This window comes from Pan troglodytes, chromosome 10, assembly GCF_028858775.2.
Source record: "Pan troglodytes isolate AG18354 chromosome 10, NHGRI_mPanTro3-v2.0_pri, whole genome shotgun sequence".
NCBI classification, from domain to species: Eukaryota; Metazoa; Chordata; class Mammalia; order Primates; family Hominidae; genus Pan; species Pan troglodytes.
This window is the reverse complement of record NC_072408.2, coordinates 44,165,274-44,185,909: the sequence shown is the minus strand read 5'-3', so window position 1 is coordinate 44,185,909 and position 20,636 is coordinate 44,165,274. Positions and strand designations below refer to the sequence as shown.

The 20,636-nt window shown below is 40.8% G+C and overlaps 1 protein-coding gene across 7 annotated transcripts in view; it reads left to right on the top strand.

Moving 5' to 3' along the window:
- SCN8A (sodium voltage-gated channel alpha subunit 8) overlaps positions 1–20,636 on the top strand; it is a 221,336-nt gene that overhangs the window by 96,870 nt on the left and 103,830 nt on the right. For 3 of the 7 annotated variants that reach the window (XM_054663320.2, XM_054663321.2, XM_054663318.2), the window contains exons 6-11: positions 481–572; positions 11,053–11,274; positions 12,627–12,690; positions 14,215–14,356; positions 16,865–17,071; positions 17,870–18,163. In XM_054663320.2, the coding sequence (XP_054519295.1) occupies positions 481–572; positions 11,053–11,274; positions 12,627–12,690; positions 14,215–14,356; positions 16,865–17,071; positions 17,870–18,163 (1,021 nt within the window). Of the gene's footprint in view, positions 1–233; positions 326–480; positions 573–11,052; positions 11,275–12,626; positions 12,691–14,214; positions 14,357–16,864; positions 17,072–17,869; positions 18,164–20,636 lie in introns of all 7 variants that reach the window. The other 4 variants (XM_054663322.2, XM_054663319.2, XM_063785628.1 and 1 more) reach the window with 2 other exon arrangements.

The window sequence follows — 20,636 nt, the reverse complement described above, 5'->3', positions numbered from 1 at the left end:
CATTACTATGCTGATTAAAGGAGTAAATCCCAAAAACCTCCTTTCTAATATACTTTTGAATTCTTCTTGCCCAGTTAAAAACAAATGTTCCTTAAATGTTTGTATTTTGAAGCTTTTCTTTTTCAAGGAAAAAAAATGAAACCATAGCTTGTATATAAGACCCTTTCTTCCCCCCATTCTCAAACCCTCGCCCAGTGGTACCATTACAAGTTAACTTTGGTTTGATTCTGCAGGTATATAACAGAGTTTGTAAACCTAGGCAATGTTTCAGCTCTACGCACTTTCAGGGTACTGAGGGCTTTGAAAACTATTTCGGTAATCCCAGGTAAGATGGTCCGGGGTTGGTGTTAGGTGTTGGGATAGGGCCCTGACGTGACGTATTGTACTTTTTGTTTTGTTGTGGTTTTGTTTTTTCCTTTGGTGTTTGTGTTTGTGTCTGTGTTTGTCACTTGTGTCTGTGTGTGACCTCCCTTACTACAGATATGTGACAGAGTTTGTGGACCTGGGCAATGTCTCAGCGCTGAGAACATTCAGGGTTCTCCGAGCTTTGAAAACTATCTCTGTAATTCCAGGTGAGAAAATTTGTACATAAGACTGACTTTGCCACATCTCCTCTTTCTCCTCCATTCGTTTTGTCCACCATTCTAAAGCAGCATCAGTACAGTTGATAATGGCCTTGCATTCTGCATGTTTTTCCTGGGAGACATTCTCTGGAATGGCCGTTGGGTCCTCAGGCAGTTTTCTCTGAGTGCTTGCCAGGCATGCAGCCCCCATTCCATCCATGCTATTGAAAAAGCACGTGCTTAAGAATCACTTGGATCTCACCATATTTGAAAAAATTGTCACAGAGCTAGCTGTCTCTTTGTATATAAATCATTTGCTTCCTGGCTCCATGGAATTACAGTAATTTTGACATTTGCCGTCATTTCATTGCTTGTGATTTCTAGGCTTCCTATCGCATGGTTTGCTGATGGGACGTTATTCAAAGAATTATACATTTACTATTACTATATTAATGAAATTTTTTAATCACAGAAGAGATCTACCCAGTTAACTAATCCAGTATCAGAGACAAATTTAAGAGACTTGGAGTTAGTGAACTGCACTTAAATAATCACTGTCTATCATGTTCTACTGCTGTCTGTCTCACTAGAATAAGAACCAGTAGACATCTACTGTACATATTCAGGGTTCATTCTCAGACATAAATCCCAATGAAAGCTTATACAGGCACTGTTAAAAAAAAATCAAAGGTAAGATAAGATACAACTAAAGGTGTGGGCAACAAAAAGTATAGAAGTTTGAGGGGGAAAAACAGAATCAGTAGGTGAGTTGAGAGTTAGTTGATTGACAACCTCTTTAAAATTTGTGCCTTTTTCTTTTTGGTTCTGGTTGAGCTAGCCCAGTGGTTCTTAACCTTTTGAAGGTTTTGGATCCCTTTGAGAATCAGATGAAAGTTCACAGACCCCCCCGAAGCCCATCCATGGACCCCAGGTTAAGATTCCTTGATTTAATTTAAATCATTGCTACTGGGTAATACTTATCTATTTCTAAAGACCAATCTGGAAATCTTAAAGGAAAGATATTTTAGTTAGTATTGTGAGCCTAAGATATACTGGCAGTAACTTGGCAGAGGTGAAGACTGTGTTGTTGCTCTTTGGACTTTAGTTGTGGTCATGGGTTTTCAAGGAAGACTCCGTAGAGACCAGGCTTTCCACAGCAGTTTCTTAGAAATAGGAATGTGGAGAAAGAACAGAGGCATCCTATTCTTATCCTATTCCTATTACATGGCTCTTCCCCTTGTGGCTGACTCAGAAATATCTCTCTTTTTAAAATTTATTTTTATTTTCTAGAGACAGGGTCTCACTCTGTTGCCCAGGCTGGAGTGGTACGATGATGGCTCACTGCAGCCTTGACTTCCAGGGCCCAAGTGATCCTTCCTTCTCAGCCTTCCAAGTAGCTGAGACCACAGGTGCATGCCATCACACCCAGCTCACTTTAAAAAAAATTTTTTTTGTAGAGACAGGGTCTCCCTATGTGTTGCCCAGGCTGGCTGCCAACTCCTGGGCTCAAGCAATCTTCCTGCATCAGCCTCCCAAAGTGCTGGGATTACAGGCGTGAACCACTGCATCTGGCCCAGAAATATTTCTTTTTCCCCTTTTTAACATTATCTCAATAGCAGATAGAGAGGGAAGCACAAATAATCCTGGAGAGGGCAGACTGGAATGTGGTTTACTGAGAACCTCAAAGAAGGTAAATTCATCTTCACCACTTACAAATTTGGGCCATGGAGTTGGCCAGTAAATCAGTGCCCTACCAAAGATGAATTCCTATATTTTTAGTGATGGTAGCTGACTCCCTATCAACCAAAGGCTGGGTGTCAGTTGGAGTATATACTTCTTGGCAAAAAAACTACAACCTTAACTTACCAAGATTTAGTTCCTAGCCATTTTAAATCTGCTTAACAGAAAGCTCAGCTCATTCTCCAGACAGCCTCAGATAGCTCATTGATGGTGGCCTAATCTTTAGGCAAGCCCTGTCTTATTTTTTGAGGCATCTGGAATGCCACATCTTTACTTTCCTTTTTCCTATGGTGTCTCTCCTCCTCTGGCCCCTTTTAAATATGATCTTGTGTTTTCTGCTCACTTCCCTCAGCGTACTCTGCAAGGCATCTGTCTCTTTATGTTCCTGTGATCTCAAAACTTCTCTCCCAGAATTAAATTGGAAAGCTGTATTCTGTTCACTAACTAGGGCAGCAGATGCTGTCTCTAGTCTAGCTCATAGCTTCTGTCTCTGTCTCTGCTATATGGTTAACTTTTGACCATGGCATTTCTGCAAGATAACTCTTGATTGGTGTCACGTTATTTATTCTTTGTATATATCCTTGATATGTCATGTTATTTATCCTTTATATATATATATATATATATATGTATATCTGGAATATATGCAGTATCTAACACAGTGCCTGGCCCATAGTAGTGCTCCATAAATGATTGTAGTAGCAGCACTTATGATTATAAAGAAACCTAAGCCAATAGAAAGGGTTTGTATCAAGATTTAGACATCAGCTTCACAGTTTGAAATAGAGTCCCAGATTCCTATTTCTAGAAGCACCCCCAATTGAGCTGGCTTTGGGAGGCTAACTGGGGTGGAAAATAACATTAAGGGATAGTAAAGCGAATAATAGATCACTGTCAGTAAATGGTATATTTGGTTCTTGAATTAAAAGTGTGGCTCTCAGTCTCAATCTTTTTGCTCCCGATTCTACGTTTTAGAGTTAGCAAGAGAAATCCAGTAATGAAGTTTCCCTCATGGGAAGTTTTCTCTCATCCCATGGGAAATTCTGAAATTGCTGATTATGCTTTCTCCCATAGAGGGCTGTTGTGCTATTCCTACCTGCCTGCTATGCGGTCTCCTTCCAAGGCGGGAGCACCAGTGTATGAGTCAGTGGATCTGGGCCATCTCTTGCTTGGAAGTATGTCATTTTGATTCTTGTGTGGTAGAGCTGGCCCATGATTCCCCCTTAATAAAAACCATTGTTCTGTATACCAAGTTTTCTTGTGGATCACTTCAGTGGAATTGTTGTTCTCTTTGTCTTCTCCTCTTCCCAGTTTGGTTATAGACTACTGCCAAGGGTGCCAAAAATAGAATGTAAGTGAGAGCAACCACTGACCTGGAGCCTGCAAGGTCTCACAAAGCTCCCTGTGTATCAACTTCCTTTATGAGAGCCTTTCCTTTCCTAGAGCACTCACCCACCCACAACCTGGGCTGATACTGTCCTTCCTCTTTGTGTCTTTGGTAGATATTCTGAGTATGTCAGGGCCGCCAGGACTCCCGAAGATTGGACAGTAAGGTGCATCAGTTAGCTCTGCCCTTTTCTGTAAGAAATGCTTTGCTTTACAGCTTTCTTGTAGCTCAGAAAAGACCAAACCCACCTTCTGACCCTTTTTACTTTACTTGACTTGGATACATACTATTTATGCTTTCCGTTTTGCTCCAGAGGCAGCAACTTGGAGAACAGTGTACACAAGGTCTGTGCTAAAAGGGTCGGTTATAGAGGAGACCCTTTCTAAATTTTCTTTAGTCTGGAATTTGTCAGGTTCACCTTGACATTGAAATATTCTGCCTAAAAGTTTATATGTCTTAAAACTTTGTTTTCACTTTGTATTTGTCTGAGTCCCGCATAAAGTGAAATTCTAAGTGACTCTGTCAGAAGTTTTGTCCTCTGCATGCTTTGATCATGTGCCACAGGGCTGACATGCCCAAAGAAAGGGTGGGAATCTCGAAAGAGTTTCTCAGGTTCTTCTTAGCAGCATTTAATAGTATAAGTACTAATAGAACTGGTTGAGAGAAACTCACTTGTCAGTTTCTTTTCATTTCTGTCATTTAAATGGCTCCCCCAAAGCACTGCTTATCTGCTGCTCATTAGCACTTATTTAATTTCATTCCACCTTCTTTAGAATTGTACTTTCTTGATTATTTTTCTCTTGGCAATTTTATTTCTCAGCTTTCATTTCTGTTACTTTCACTCCTAACCAGTGGGATCAGACAGGAAGCAGGGAAAATGATAGGCCTTTCTTTTTCCCATCCCAGTATTCACAAAGAAAGCATTTTCTTTAAACGTATACTTTGTGAATGTGGCAATTTCTGCTGCATAATGATGGGAGATATAAACTGTTTTAAGACTATATCCTGACTCATTGTCTCTTTTAAACTATTCTGGTTATTCTCTTGCCTTTGTATTTCTCCTTTTCCCACATTGCTTCTTAGGAAAGATAAAGTTCAACAGTGGTCCTAAGTGAAAAAACACTAAATGCTCACAGGATCCCACTGACCCATCTTTGAGAGCTAGTTTAGTTTTGGTCACACTTTGTGATGTGAATCAGGTCTCGAGTAAATAAATCTAGAGTCCCCCAATCTCTTTAAAATTACTGTTGCTCTAAAGAATCTTCAAGAGCTATCACTGTAGGCTGGGTGCAGTGGTACACACCTATAGTCCCAGCTAATCAGGAGGCTGAGGCAGAGGATCACTTGAGCCCAGGAGTTCGAGGCTGCGTTGAGCTGTGACCACACCTGTGAGTAGCCACTGCATTCCAACCTGGGCAGCATAGTGCGATCTTGTCTCTTAATGAATAAATAAATAAATATTATCATGAGGATTGCAGTTGCAGCAGGAAAAGTCAACACAGCACACTACTTTACCCCTACGCTTTGTCTGAACCCAAGCCTGACTCTGGGAACAGGGCAGTTGTTCTTTCCCTGGGTTGAGAACTGCTTGTTATTGCTACTGAGGCCTGTTTCAATGTTAACTTTGCAGGGGAATTAGCTCACATTGCTTCAAACCATTTAGATTTCTCAACCTGAGCTACAAACTAGGGAATATGAATTAGCTTTATTTGTTTATTTTATTTATACATATATATTTTTTGAGACGGAGTTTCGCTGTTGTCACCCAGGCTGGAGTGCAATGGCCTGATCTCAGCTCACTGCAACCGCCACCTCCTGGGTTCAAGCGATTCTCCTGCCTCAGCCTCCTGAGTAGCTAGGATTACAAGCATGCACCACAACGCCCAGCTAATTTTTGTATTTTTAGTAGAGATGGGGTTTCACCATGTTGGCCAGGCTGGTCTTGAACTCCTGACCTCGGGTGATCCACCCACCTTGGCCTCCCAAAGTGCTGAGATTACAAGTGTGAGCCACCGTGCCTGGCAAATTAACTTTATTTATAATCTGGCCATCCAGTGGTGGAAGACTTTGACCCCAATATGCTTGACTGATTTTTCTGGACATAGCACATAGGCAGGCATTGTTCATTTGTTCAAAGGATTCCTGGGCATTGTGAAACGTGACAGGAGATTCAGAAGTACCTTTGGACATAGAGTAGAATTCTTCACCTGCTTCTTAAAATTCCTTAAATATCCAGCTTTCCCTCTTGTCACTGACGGTTCTCTACATTGAATCCAGCTGTCTTTTCTTGGCCTGTGGTAAATGTATTAACTGTTTCTACTCAGACACGTACCAAAGCGAGCTAATGTTAGCCTTTTCCAAGAGTTCTCACTGTCCAATTTGCCCCCACGTGGCTTCTGTTGCACACTCTGTTGTGTAGGAGTCTTTTGAAGAAGCATTCTGCTGTTTTGGATAATTGGTTTTCAGTCAGTATCTTGCTTGTTCTGGAATGTGATGTTGTGAGCCAATAGAATAAAAAGACAGTGTCTCTGTATAGCCAGAATGATGGCATTCTACATTCTGGCTTGTGTCAGGTCAGGAATTCTACTAACAACTTTTTGCCTTTATTGACAGGTGTTGATGGTACGAGGGAGCGCTTTCAGGCAGTCACAGCTGGCAAGACTGTAGACCTTGAGCTTAGGAAATGAATTGATGGCATCATCTCCATAAATTGGCATTGATGTCTGCAAATATGGCCATTTGCAATTTATCCTAATGCAAGGAAGAAGAGTCTTGGCTGAGACCAATGTATAGTTCAGTGACTGTTTATTATTTAATATTGCTGTGTGATCATGTGCCTTCCTTTACCTGAAAACATGAAGCCGCATCACCTTTCTTCTTCTTTTTCCTTTGCCTTCTCATTTTCTCTTGGCGATCTGGATGGGAATCTTGGAGAGTAAACCTTTTAGATTGCTGTAGTTAGTGTTATTTAGTGATTATCCTTGCTTAATTAAGATTTGTTTATCTGACCCTCTGTGAAGTATAAGCAGCTGAATACCATTTCCAATTAAGTTTCTACTTTAAACATCTTAAAAGCTAACTCACCAATGAGATGATCTAAGCCCCAGACTTCAAAGCTGAGGCTTGAAAAAGTGTCTTTTTAGCTTCCTTGACTCATGTTTACATATTTCTTTAGCAATAACATCTGGTTTATGGAGAAGAGATGTTAAACCAGCTGATTGTGAGCATTTGGGTCCATCTCCAGGAAAGTGAATTCCATGCAGGCTTGGCATATCAGATTAGTGGGGGTCATCTCTGGTTGCAAGTAGCAGGACACAGGAATAATTCAGGGAACCCAAGGGCTGGAATGCACCTGTGCTTCTGGGAAGCCAGTAGAAACCAGAATGCAGAGCCAGAAAGCCACAGGTACGAGGAAGTACTTTGTCTCCATCTCTCTTCTCTCCACGTGTCCATTTCTCTCTCTCAGCATACTAACTGCCTTTATTGCTCAGTCACATCTTAATATAATGACAGAATATGGCTACCACTTAGCTTCCAAATTTATTTATTACCATTCTCACCACATGAAAATATTACTCAACTGTCTCTTATCCTGTTCCAAATTCCTGTAGAAAAGGATCTGGATTTAGGTCAGATGTCCACCCAGACATCTGCAACTACTGAGAGAAGGTGACCTTGTACAGACATGGCTGCTGAGAGCTCATTCTTAAGGAACAGGGGATAGTTGGAGCTCATGGCCTAGAATTTCCACTTATGTGGACCTGGAACTGTCAAAGAGCTCCCAGCCCAGGAAAATCAGATTCTACTCATGCTAAAATTGTATGCTTTTCAAATTATTTACTTACAAACTCAGCGGTTTGGCTATTTTGTAGTATTATACTCTTGTTACTAATACAAAAGACAGCTTACAGCTCATTTCTCAATTCAGTAAAATAGCAATGGTAAAGTCCTTTAACATCATCTGGTGTTTGGAAAGGTGATTGTCTGAATTGTCTGGAGAGATGGCTGTATAGGCTTCATAAAAAAGTCCAGGAAAAAGAAACTGTACAACCATTTTTAGTGACCCATTCAAGTATTATTTTTTAAATCAGTCTTTGACTTTGAAAACAGTAAACTTGCGTAATTTTAGAAGCCTAGGATTGAATTATTGATTCAATATAGGCCCACTCCAACCCAGTCAAAATATAATGAGGACTTCTCTGTTCCTTAGCAACTAAATGAAAATAAATTCCATTACACTGGAACAATTTTTATTTCTTGATGGCTGCCTTCTACTTTATTCCACCAGTACCTTCTTACCTAGCTGTGTGATTATGATACGATTTCCCAGGGCCTTAGGTTTAAAAGATAGCTTGAAATTTCAATTACTTAATCTCAATCAAATAAACATCTCTGCCTTATTTTGAAAGACTTTTGGAGAAGATTCTTCAGCTTCTCCACTACTGCCCACTGCTATGTAGTGGTGTGTTTATCCATGTTCTGTAGATGAGAAAATGAGACTCTGAGAAGTAACCTTAAATTTGATTTGAAACACAATAGGTCAGGCCGGGTGCAGTGGCTCACACCTGTAATCCCAGCACTTTGGGAGGCCGAGGTGGGCGGACGACCTGAGGTCAGGGGTTCGAGACCAGCCTGGCCAACATAGTGAAACCCCATCTCTGCTAAAAAAAAAAAATACAAAATTTAGCCAGGGCATGGTGGCGGGCACCTGTAATCCCAGCTACTCTAGAGGCTGAGGCAGGAGAATCGCTTGAACCCAGGAGACGGAGGTTGCAGTGAGCCGAGATCGTGCCATTGCACTCCAGCCTGGGCGACAGAGCGAGAATCCGACTCAAAAAAAAAAAAAAGAAAAAGAAACACAATAGGTCATAAGTAGTGATTGAGCCAGGGCCAGAATACCAGCTTTCTGATTCCCTGTCTGATGCTCTTTCTGCACAGCCCTGTGAGGAGAAAAATAATCAGATTATAAATGCTTTGTTTCCTGGAGCCCAAGCAAGCGCTTCATAATCCCTTTGTGGCCACAGTCTCCATGGAAGGCTCACTCTAAGAAAGCACAGGACTCTGCATCCTTTATCTCTACAGTCTACCTCTTGGTTCTTTTTTCTTTAATTCCTCTTAGATCCCTTTTAAGATATTTGTGTAAGAGGAGAGAACTTTCTCATTCATTTACTCTCCCAATAAAAATGTATTAAGTGGCTGCCTTTGTGCCAGGTCCTGTGCTAGGCAGAGCATCCATTTCTATTATTGGACTCAGAAAATTCTATTGGGCTCGACTTTGAAAAGTCTAGGTGATTACTTGCAAAATACAGCAAAAGAAGAATCATGTCCATACCACCCATTAGATCACCATTATATGAGGTTAGCCCTGAGCAGTGCCATTTTCCCAATCATGTCCCTTTGAGGAGGGTACCATATGTAAAATAGTGATAACAAGTGTTGAGTGCCAGCTATGTGCCAGGAACTTTACTAGGTATTTTATATAAATTATCTATTTAAACCTAACAACAACCCAATGAGGTTGGTATTGTAAATCCATTTTTATAGATGAGTAGACTGAGGTTCAGACAATAATGGTCAACATTTGACTCATTTGCTATGTACTAAATGCTTTGTGAAGTTTTGTTTTTTGTTTTTTGTTTTGTTGTTGTTGTTTTGTTTTTGAGACGGAGTCTCGCTCTGTTGACCAGGCTGGAGTGCAGTGGCGCAATCTTGGCTCACTGGAACCTCCACCCCCGCACTGGGTTCAAGTGGTTCTCCCACCTTAGCCTCCCACAGTAGCTGGGATTACAGGCGTATGCCACCACACCTGGCTAATTTTTGTATTTTTAGTAGAGATGGGGTTTCACCGTGTTGGCCAGGCTGGTCTTGAACTCCCGACCTCAGGTGATCCACCTTTCTTGGCCTCCCAAAGTGCTGGGATTACAGGGGTGACCCACTGCGCCCAGCTGCTTTGTCAGATGTTTTATATGAACCACACTTAATCCTCACAGCAGCCCTATGATACTCAACTATAATTTTCCCTACTTTAAAGATGAAAAAACAGATTCTAAGAGGTTAGAAGGTGTATTGCGTAGGTCAGACAAGTAAGCGGCATAACTTAGTTAAGATTAGTGATTATCTACCCAGGCACACCCTTCAAAGCCAGAATTAGGATTCCCTTGAATTTCAGTTCAGTGGTCTTGCCTTCAGAAGTGAGCAGGGATGAGATTCTTCCTGAGGCCTGTGTGTCAAGGCTTAGCGCCTGCCTCTTGCTCATCCTGGTGCATTGGCTACCAAGAGTGCTCAGTGCTTTGTTGGCTGTATCCTATGGATAGCCTGATATCTGGGCATGTAAAGACTCATTTGGACCCAAAAAGCATGAACCTACAACCATATTTTTCTGTCTCTTCTGTCACTGATCTCTCCATGTGCAATTAAGAAATACACCTTCAGTCTACATTTGAGCCAGTGTCTTACATTTAAACTTTAAATTAAAATGTTTTTAATGTTTTTGTTTTTAATTTAGGACAGAAAAAAGATCATTGTAGAAAGCAGGGAATGTATGTGATACAGAAAAAGTATATTTTTAAATGGAAAAAGACAAAGTATAAATACTGGATTAATAATAACCTTTTCAATACCTTGGCATTTCCAGAATCCTTGGGAAAATATTATTGTACCTTCTCACTTATTATTGGCTTTTAAACTTCCCAGTAGTTTTCTTTCTAACCTGGAGGCCTCCTCAATTCCTGATTTTTCCATTTGTTTCTTTGACAAATATTTACTAAATACCTACTGTGGGCTAGGCACTATAGATACAGCTGTGAACAAGGTAGATGTAAAAAATCAATTATAACCATGACAAATGCTACAGAAGAAAGTATAAGATGCTACTGAAACACTAGTAACAATGGAGAGGGAGAAGAGTTGCAAAGTCAGAGAAGGCTTTCTGGAAGAATTGACGTTTAAACTGGGCCTTGAAGGATGAGTAGGATTTAGGCACAGAGGACAAGATAATATAGCAGGGAGCATTCCAGGCAGAGGGAACAGCAGGTATGAAGGCCCTATGGCAAGTAAGAGCTGGGCTCATATGGGGAACCAAAAAGTAGTCAGAGATGGGAAAGTGTTCCCAGGAAGAAAGGAGCCACATGTTGGCAGAAGAATCTTTCTTTTGCTTTTTAAGATGTATTCACTTAAAAATGGATACTTCTGGAATATTGATAATTTTGCTGACCTATTATTATTCTCATGGTATAAATATAAAGTGCCATATTTCAAGAGTGGTGCTGTGGGGAGGAGTAGCAGCCAGTGGCTAAGAGGGAGGCTTGGGGAGGTGGGGAGGGCTTTGAGGTGCCTCTGATTCCGGGGATTCTGTCTCCTCAGGCCTGAAGACAATTGTGGGTGCCCTGATTCAGTCTGTGAAGAAACTGTCAGATGTGATGATCCTGACAGTGTTCTGCCTGAGTGTTTTCGCCTTGATCGGACTGCAGCTGTTCATGGGGAACCTTCGAAACAAGTGTGTTGTGTGGCCCATAAACTTCAACGAGAGCTATCTTGAAAATGGCACCAAAGGCTTTGATTGGGAAGAGTATATCAACAATAAAAGTAGGTGGCCTCTTCTCTGCAAGAGGAATAGGAAAAATCTATTCCTAGTTCACATGGTCAGAAGCTACCACAGGGCTTAAAAAAGTAGTTGGAGGCTGGGCGCGGTGGCTCACTCCTATAATCCTAGCACTTTGGGAGGCTGAGGCAGGTGGATCACCTGAGATTGGGAGTTTGAGACCAGCCTGACCAACATGGAGAAACCCTCTCTCTACTAAAAATACAAAATTAGCCAGGCGTGGTGGCACATGCCTGTAATCCCAGCTACTTGGGAGGCTGAGGCAGGAGAATTGCTTGAACCCGGGAGGCGGAGGTTGCGGTGAGCCAAGATCACGCCATTGTACTTCAGCCTGGGTGGGCAACAAGAACAAAACTCCATCTCAAAAAAAAAAAAAAAAAAAAAAAGAGGTAGTTGGAGCTGGAAAGGAATGGCAGTGCTACTAGAACTAGCCTTGTAAAATTATTCCTTTCCTCGACATAGGATTGTGTTCAGAAGCTCTCAAACATCAGCCCTCTCTCTCCCTTTTTCGCATGTACCCCTAAACTTTTGCTTTGAAATTCAGGCTTAGAAGCTTGATAAAAATTATTTTTTTCCCTAGCTGAGTTACTTGGCATATTTACACATTTAGTCCAGAATGTATCTATGGAACTCAAATTTTCTTAATACTACTAAGACTATCGCAGTCGATCTAGTCTAGGGAATCAGGTGATCTTTAAGGCACTATTCAATCCTATTACAGTTGAGTAGTTTTAATCATTTTATTTGAGGAACCAAAGGAAAATTTGATGTAGTGATACTTCTTTAGACTCATGAAAAAAGTTAGCGATGTCACTATTAGTCATTCCTGAGAAAATAAAGTCAGTTTAGTAACCATAAGAAAGTGTTGCAAAGGAGATTTCGGGGACATATGCTGGAAAGGAAAACATGCCTTGTAATTTAAAATAGGACCTAGTATCTAGTGACCAATGAGCTCTAAAATATCTTTGATAAAGACACGTTGTAAGGATAGAAGAATAGAGTGGTATAAAGGGGTGTACAACTCAGAAAACTTACTTTTAGGCCCCTTTGATTCAAGTACCAGAATCTGGCATATAGATTTGAAGTATGAATGGAAGTTGGGTGTCTGTGAAAACTATATTGCATCAAGAACTTTGGGATAGCACTTTTAATTTGTAAATATATATAAGAAAATCATTAATAGGAAAGAATTCTTATCAGCTGTCACAGCTGTTGGAAAAGATTTATGAGCTAAAGTCAATAACTTTCTGCTGGGGCTAGTTAGGAACAGTGTAACCTTATTCTCTCATTCACTTAAATCTGCCTGTTCATTTCCTGCCTCTTCAAACTTTTCTAGCAAATTTCTACACAGTTCCTGGCATGCTGGAACCTTTACTCTGTGGGAACAGTTCTGATGCTGGGTAAGTAGCTCACCTAGTTTTATTCTCTTTCCTTAAAATAATGTACCTGTTATTAGTAGGGTCAAAATAGGCAATATGTTTACTTTTCTTTGTGCTCAAGTAGTAGACCTTACAATTGCATCTGACCTATCGGTTGGCATAGATTTTCTTTGTTTCACATTTGTCTATCTAAAGTTGACATTTCACTAGTAAGTGCCTGTGCTTGTAGTCTCAAGCCAAAATGAAAGAATCTGAGGATGAAATCAATAACACCAGATAGCTTACCTGCCTCTTGGGGACTCCTCTCATCCTATAGTACAATAGAGAGCAAAGATACCATCTTAGTGATGGTTATGGATCCAAGGATGACCCAAAATATGCTTGACCTGACAGCATAGAGGAGGAAAAAGAGTAGCAACGTAGTATTTGAGTCCTGATCCTGATACTTCCTGCTCTAAGACCTTTGGCAAGCCATTTAACTTACCTGAGCCTTGGTTTTTTTCATCCATAAAATGGATTTATTTAATAAGCCATGCTCTCTCTGGCTCACAGGGTTACTGTAAGGATCCACTTACATTACATGAAAGTGCTTTGTAAACAGAGGGCTTTATAAATGTAGGGTGGTAGTGTCATTTTTCAGAGTATATTGGTCCTCTAAGAACTGGTGTTTTAACATCACCACAATGTCTAGAAATCCATTTAATTTCTGTATTAGACTACTAGAGATTACATTGAAAGAAATATGAGATGAATCTAAAAGCAGGAGAAATGGTGTAACTGAGGTAACTGAAATCCCCCTTATGACTCAGGTTGTCACAGTGAGTGTAAAGAAAACAAACGATTAAGAGGAACTTCTGGCCAGGCGCGGTGGCTCACGCTTGTAATCCCAGCACTTTGGGAGGCTGGGGCAGGCAGATCCCGAGGTCAGGAGTTCGAGACCAGCCAGGCCAACACAGTGAAACCCTGTCTCTACTAAAAATACAAAAATTAGCCAGATGTGGTGGCAGGTGCCTATAATCCCAGCTACTCGGGAGGCTGAGGCAGGAGAATCGCTTGAACCCAGAAGGCAGAGGTTGCAGTGACCCGAGATCATGCCATGGCACTCTACCCGGGGCAACAGAGCTAGACTCTGTATCAAAAAAAAAAAAAAAAAAAAGAGGAACTTCTAGCCGTTTGTCATTTGGGATAATAGCTGAGTTAAATTTGATTGAATTGCACATTGATATGAATCTAGAACAGTACTTCTCACACTTTGGCATGCATAAGAATCACCTGGCATACCTCTTAAAAATGCAGATTCATAGATTCCATATCCAGAACTTTTAATTCCTAGTTTGGGTAAGGACGCAGGAATCTGCATTTTTAAAGACCATGCCAGGTGATTCTGACCCTAGGCTGTCCCCAGAAGTTGGTTAGCTGCTTATTTCCTTCTTCTTTTTCTTCTAATTTGTTGGCCTGGCTCTATCAATGGTTATTTATTATCTCCAAGGTCATGGCTGGGTGGAATTATGTTGAAAAGTCCTGAACTTCCCTTTCTTTCTTTAGGCAATGCCCAGAGGGATACCAGTGTATGAAAGCAGGAAGGAACCCCAACTATGGTTACACAAGTTTTGACACTTTTAGCTGGGCCTTCTTGGCATTATTTCGCCTTATGACCCAGGACTATTGGGAAAACTTGTATCAATTGGTGAGTAATACCTCTTTTCCTTTGGCCATAGAGTTTGCATGAGCATATATGGGGTTGGGGACATTCTGTGTGAGAGACATTTAGTGAAGACATTATACAAGATCTAACTGTTGTGTTTCCCACAGTCAGCTGGTTTTTGATATTAAGTGAATTCTCTCAGTTCTCATCCCTGTTTCTCGAATGCTCAGTCATGTATAGCTGTAGACTCTTACAGCCTTGACGGCCTCTTGTCTGGCCTGAGAATCTGCTATCTCATCTATTGTTCATCCTCTGTAGCATATCTCCTTTTGGATATTTGGGGTTAGGGTTTGTTTTTGTTTTGTTTTGTTTTGTTTTGTTTTGTTTTTGAGGTAGGTACTACAGGCATGTACCACCACACCTGGCTATAATATTTCTACTTTTTGGAAAGTTGGGGTTTCACTCTGTTGCCCAGGCTGGTCTTGCAACTTCTGGCCTCAAGTGATCCTCCCACTGTGGCCTCCCAAAGTGCTGGAATTACAGGCGTGAGCCACCATTAGGGCTTCTGTTTAAGAAAAATTGAACACCTCTTTGTGCAAGGCACTATATAGATGGAATTTCCATAAGGACCTTGGAGTATATCAACATTTTTGAGATTTGTAACACATTTGGATTTGTTCAAGCAGGTTGTACAGATAAAAATAAGGTCAGTAACATTCTGTTGGGCTACACTGGTGACTCTGGACAAGTCATTTAACTTTGCTGGTTGTAATGAAGTTAGTGTAAGTGATTGCTAAGTGTCTTACAGCTTAGAAATTTTATGACAGTCCATTGTTTTCTCTTTGTGTCATTTGGTGATACCAGTTACTTTGAAAATGAAAAACACGTCCCCTCAGGCATGAAGGACCCTCTTTAAGGGAAGTTTCTAGTTCAAATATCTGAGTTAATTCTTACCTTTCTGTTGCACAGCCTAGAGTTCCCTCAGGTTGAATGTTTCTCATGAAATATTTGTGATTGATGCTGTTTCTTTTTTTTTTTCTTTTTCTTTTTTCTTTTTTGAGACAGAGTCTCGCTCTGTCGCCCAGGCTGGAGTGCAGAGGCACAATCTCAGCTCACTGCAGCCTCCAAACAATTCTCCTGCCTCAGCCTCCCGAGTAGCTGGGATTACAGGCATGACGCACCTGGCTAATTTTTTAATTTTTAATAGAGACGGGATTTCACCATGTTGGTTGGCCAGGCTCGTCTTGAACTCTTGACCTCAGGTGATCCACCTGTCTTGGCCTCCCAAAGTGCTGGGATTACAGGCGTGAGCCACCGTGCCTGGCCCATTTTGTGGTTAACAGAATAAAGATGAAAACTCTGTAATAGTGGGTTGCATGTACATAACCTAAAACCTAGTTTCCTTCTGCCTTTTTTTAACCTCCCCCACTATCCTTTATGTCATATTGTCATATCCTTTTAAAACTCATCCTATTGCAAAAGAATAAGGAAGGGTGTCACTCAAGATGGGGATTTCCTGGCCGGACACAGTGGCTCATACCTGTAATCCCAGCACTTTGGGAGGCCGAGGCGGGTGGATCACTTGAGGCCAGGAGTTCAAGACCAACCTGGCAAACATGGTGAAACCACATATCTACTAAAAATACAAAAATTAGCTGGGCATGGTGGCACATGCCTGTAATCCCAGCTACTCGGGAGGCTGAGGTGGGAGAATTGCTTTAACCTGGGAGGTGGAGGTTGCAGTGAGCTGAGATCATGCCACTGCACTCCAGCCTGGGTGACAGAGCAAGACTCCATCTACAAAAAAAAAAAAAAAAAAAAAATGGGGCCGGGCATGGTGGCTCACGCCTGTAATCCCAGCACTTTGGGAGGCCGAGGCGGGTGGATCATGAGGTCAGGAGCTCAAGACCAGCCTGGCCAACATAGTGAAACCCCGTCTCTACTAAAAATACAAAAAAATTAGCTGGGCATGGTGGTGGGCACCTGTAATCCCAGCTACTCAGGAGGCTGAGGCAGGAGAATCGCTTGAACCTGGGAGGCAGAGGTTGCAGTGAGCCAAGATCGTGCCATCACACTCCAGCCTAGGCGATAGTGTGACACTTCATCTCAAAAAAAAAAAAAAAAAAAAAAAAAGATGGGATTTCCTGCAACTTGGACCTGATTTCAGAGACATAATTTATCTGTTAATGCTGTTTGAGGATCCGTAGATAAATAAACTGCAGTCTTGTATTCTTTTCTTTATACTTGTCTTAGCCCAAAATCAAACTTTTTTTATGAAAGAAGTGTATGGGGAATATTTAGAAATGAGAGGGGATTTTTTTGTCACAATGGTTGGGAGATAACTGCTGCCATTTAATATGAGTTGAGGATAAGTGAAACCATTCAACCATTGGGAGTACCAAGTGCCCACAATAGGAAGGAGTACTGCACAAGGAAACAGTCCTGTACAAAATGCAAATAGTGCCCTTACAGAGGAACTTGGCCCATTAGCTGTTTTCAGCCTGGTTCATTTGGTACAAGTGACTCAGAAAATGGCCTTTGTCTTTGCAGACCTTACGAGCAGCCGGGAAAACATACATGATCTTCTTCGTCTTGGTCATCTTTGTGGGTTCTTTCTATCTGGTGAACTTGATCTTGGCTGTGGTGGCCATGGCTTATGAAGAACAGAATCAGGCAACACTGGAGGAGGCAGAACAAAAAGAGGCTGAATTTAAAGCAATGTTGGAGCAACTTAAGAAGCAACAGGAAGAGGCACAGGTTGGTGATGAATTCTTTGCAATAGACCTTCCTGCCAGATCATGGTGACTAAGACCCCATCTGATTTTCACTGCAGTTGATCTTTTCTAGGCATATTTTCAAATAGAGGCCATTGGTCTGATGAAAATAACCCAAGTAACAACTGCAGATGGTTGCTCCAATTATTCCATTTGTCTTAACAGCCAAATTGTTTGTTCATATCATCTTTTGTTGAATTTCTCAACTGTTCAGTGTGCAACCGCCATGATGACTGGGAAGAAAAAAGTGACCAGGGCAGTTTATATAGTGTTTCACATAAGCATATTCTTTTTCTTGGGAGAAATGTTGAGATTCCTGTGGTCATAAAAAGTATTATTTCTAATTAAAAAGAAGATACAGGCAAAATATTAAAGTAAAACTTGAAAGACATTTGTGATCTCATCACCTTAACACTTAACTTTCTCATCCTTATCTAAATGTACATGTATTTATACATTTTTAGGACCCATAATATATAATGTTACTTAGCATTCATTTCCAGACTTGCTCAGAAGGGATCCTCTGGTACCAAGGCAGCAGTCAAGTTCTTGTCTGAAATGCTCAAGAGAATAACTCCCAAAGTTCTCACCACTGGGTTCTGCTCTGTTCACTTAGGGCTGTGTGCCAGAATACACAGAAACCCTCTAACAGTCTAGGTTTCCTGCCTCCTTTTTTCCTCCTTTCCCTTCAGTAGGGAAATGTTCTGTACTAACTGGTTGGCTTTGGGTGGCTCCAGTTAATTGCCCTGGTCTGGCTTCCCTGCTGTGGCTTCTTTCCTAGGCTGCTGCGATGGCCACTTCAGCAGGAACTGTCTCAGAAGATGCCATAGAGGAAGAAGGTGAAGAAGGAGGGGGCTCCCCTCGGAGCTCTTCTGAAATCTCTAAACTCAGCTCAAAGAGTGCAAAGGAAAGACGTAACAGGAGAAAGAAGAGGAAGCAAAAGGAACTCTCTGAAGGAGAGGAGAAAGGGGATCCCGAGAAGGTGTTTAAGTCAGAGTCAGAAGATGGCATGAGAAGGAAGGCCTTTCGGCTGCCAGACAACAGAATAGGGAGGAAATTTTCCATCATGAATCAGGTAAACTCTTCTTTTTTCTATACCTTTTTCAAAAATGTATTTTTTATTAAGGTAAAATGTGTATATATATATATATTATACCATCTTTACCATTTTAAGTGTACCGTTCAGTGTTAAGCACAATTATATTCTTCTTTTTCCTCTTTCATCCCCTCTATCCCCTCTTCTTCCTGGCCTCTAGTAACCACCAGTCTACTCTCTACCTTCAAGAGATCCACTTTTTTAGCTCCCACGTATGAGTGAGAACATGCTACATTTGTCTTTCTGTGCTTGGCTTATTTCAGTGAACATAATAACCTCTGGTTCCATCTATGTTGCTGCAAATGATAGGATTTCATTCTTTTTATGGCTGAATAATATTCCATAATGTAAATATACCCCATTTTCTTTATCCATTTATCTGTTGATGGGCACTTAGGTTGATTTCATATTTTGTCTATTGTAAATAGTACTACAATAAACATGGGAGTGCAAATATCTATTTAATATATTGACTGACTTTCTTTTAGTTATATACCCCATAATGAAATTGCTGGTGTATTATTCAGGGTTCTCTAAAGGTATAGAACTAATAGGATATATTTATATATCCTATTAGTATATAAATATATAAAGGGGAGTTTATTAAGTATTAACTTACACAATCACAAGATCCCACAGTAGGCTGTTTGCAAACTTCAGCAGCAAGGAGAGTGAGTCTGAGTCCCAAAACTGAAGAACTTGGAGTTGGATGTTCGAGGGCAGGAAGCATCCAGCATGGGGGAAAGATGTAGGCTGGGAGGCTAGGCCAGTCTCGCCTTTTTACGTTTTTCTGCCCGCTTTATTTTCACTGACAGCCGATTAAATGGTGCCCACCACATTAAGGGTGGGTCTGCCTTTCCCAGCCCACTGACTTGACTGTTAATCTCCTTTGGCAACACACCTCACAAACACACCCAGGATCAATATTTTACATCCTTCAGTCCAACCAAGTTGACATGCAGTATTAACTATCACATTGGATTATATGGTAATTCTATTTTTAGTTTTTTGAGGAGCCTCCATACTCTTCTCCAAACTCATTGTACTAACGTGCATTCCCACAACAGGTAAACTCTTTGCATTGGCTCAATAAGCCTAAAAACATCTGGTTTTTCTAATCCCACTTGATTTTTATTTTCCCCTTTGGCCCTATATTTTCCAGGCCCATCCCTGCATCCTCATTTCTACCTCACTATGCTCCATATTGTTCTCCTCTGGGAGGAAGTGTTACCAGCACATTTGGAACATTCTCCATTCTAATCCTGCCCTCCCTTCTCTGATGTAAAAGCCAACCCTAGACTATGTGATCACCTTTGGCAGACTTGCTTGGCAGTAAAGTATATGTCACACCAGCAATCTTCATGTTCTAAAACATCAGGGAGAGCTTTTCTCCTCTAAGCATCAGAATTTAGCTCAAAAATCTCTGTTTAAGAATTGCATTTAATTATAGGGGATAATAATAATAGGAGTCATGAAACAGGACATCTTATTTGAGCATGGCAAGTTCTACTGATTAATTATTCTGGATATGTGTATCACACTGATAAGTTAGCCTATGGTAGATTGAAAGCCTCCAGTTTTTCCCAACTTTGATAAATAAGGAAACTAAGCAAAAAAGAGAAGAGAAGACTTAGGGTAATTGTTGAGCATTCTATTACTATAGATGTCATCACATAAACAGGTATTTTTGAATTTCAGAGAACACCACCAAAATCTAATTCTTAGGCCATTTAATTTCCCATTTTAAAGAAATGCTGGAAAGTTGGTAGGTATAGAATAGATTATAGTTACTGTTTATGGCAGTATATCCAGTGTCTTTTCTTTTTTCCCAGAGATGATTCATTTTCCCACTTGCATCTCTCACTTTCCGGTTCAGTCTTTTGCCAGTCTTATTCATTTCAGGGGATGAGCAAAATCCCTCATGTCCATCCCTTTCTTTCCGTTCCTTAACCTTATCTTAGTTTTGGCTTTACAATTGTATTATTTTGTTCTACTGCGTTTGTCCACTGCAGTTTTGTTTTCTGTAGTCTTTCTCCTTCTCCTTTGTATTTTATATACTGTCAACAGATTACGTCCTAAAATGTAGTTCTCATCATTCATGTAGTAGGCATTTATGGAGTACCTACTACATATCAAGGATTGTACTAGGTCCTAGGGCTTAAAAGGTGATTAAAACATCATCCCTACCCTAGAGAGCTTACAGTACAGTGAGACAGCTGAATACACTAAAAAATTATGTAGTAGCATGTGTTATTCCATAATTGAGATATGCTGGGGGTGTTAGAAAAGCACAGATCTATCCCAACATGGAGATTCAGTAAAGATTTTCTGGGAAAGGTAAATTTCTGAACTGAAGCTTAAAGGATAGACAGGAATTAGGTAGTGTATGTGTGTGTTGGTGAGGGAACAATAAGAAAAAAGGGATGGTCTAGGTTTAGAAGGGAAGCATATT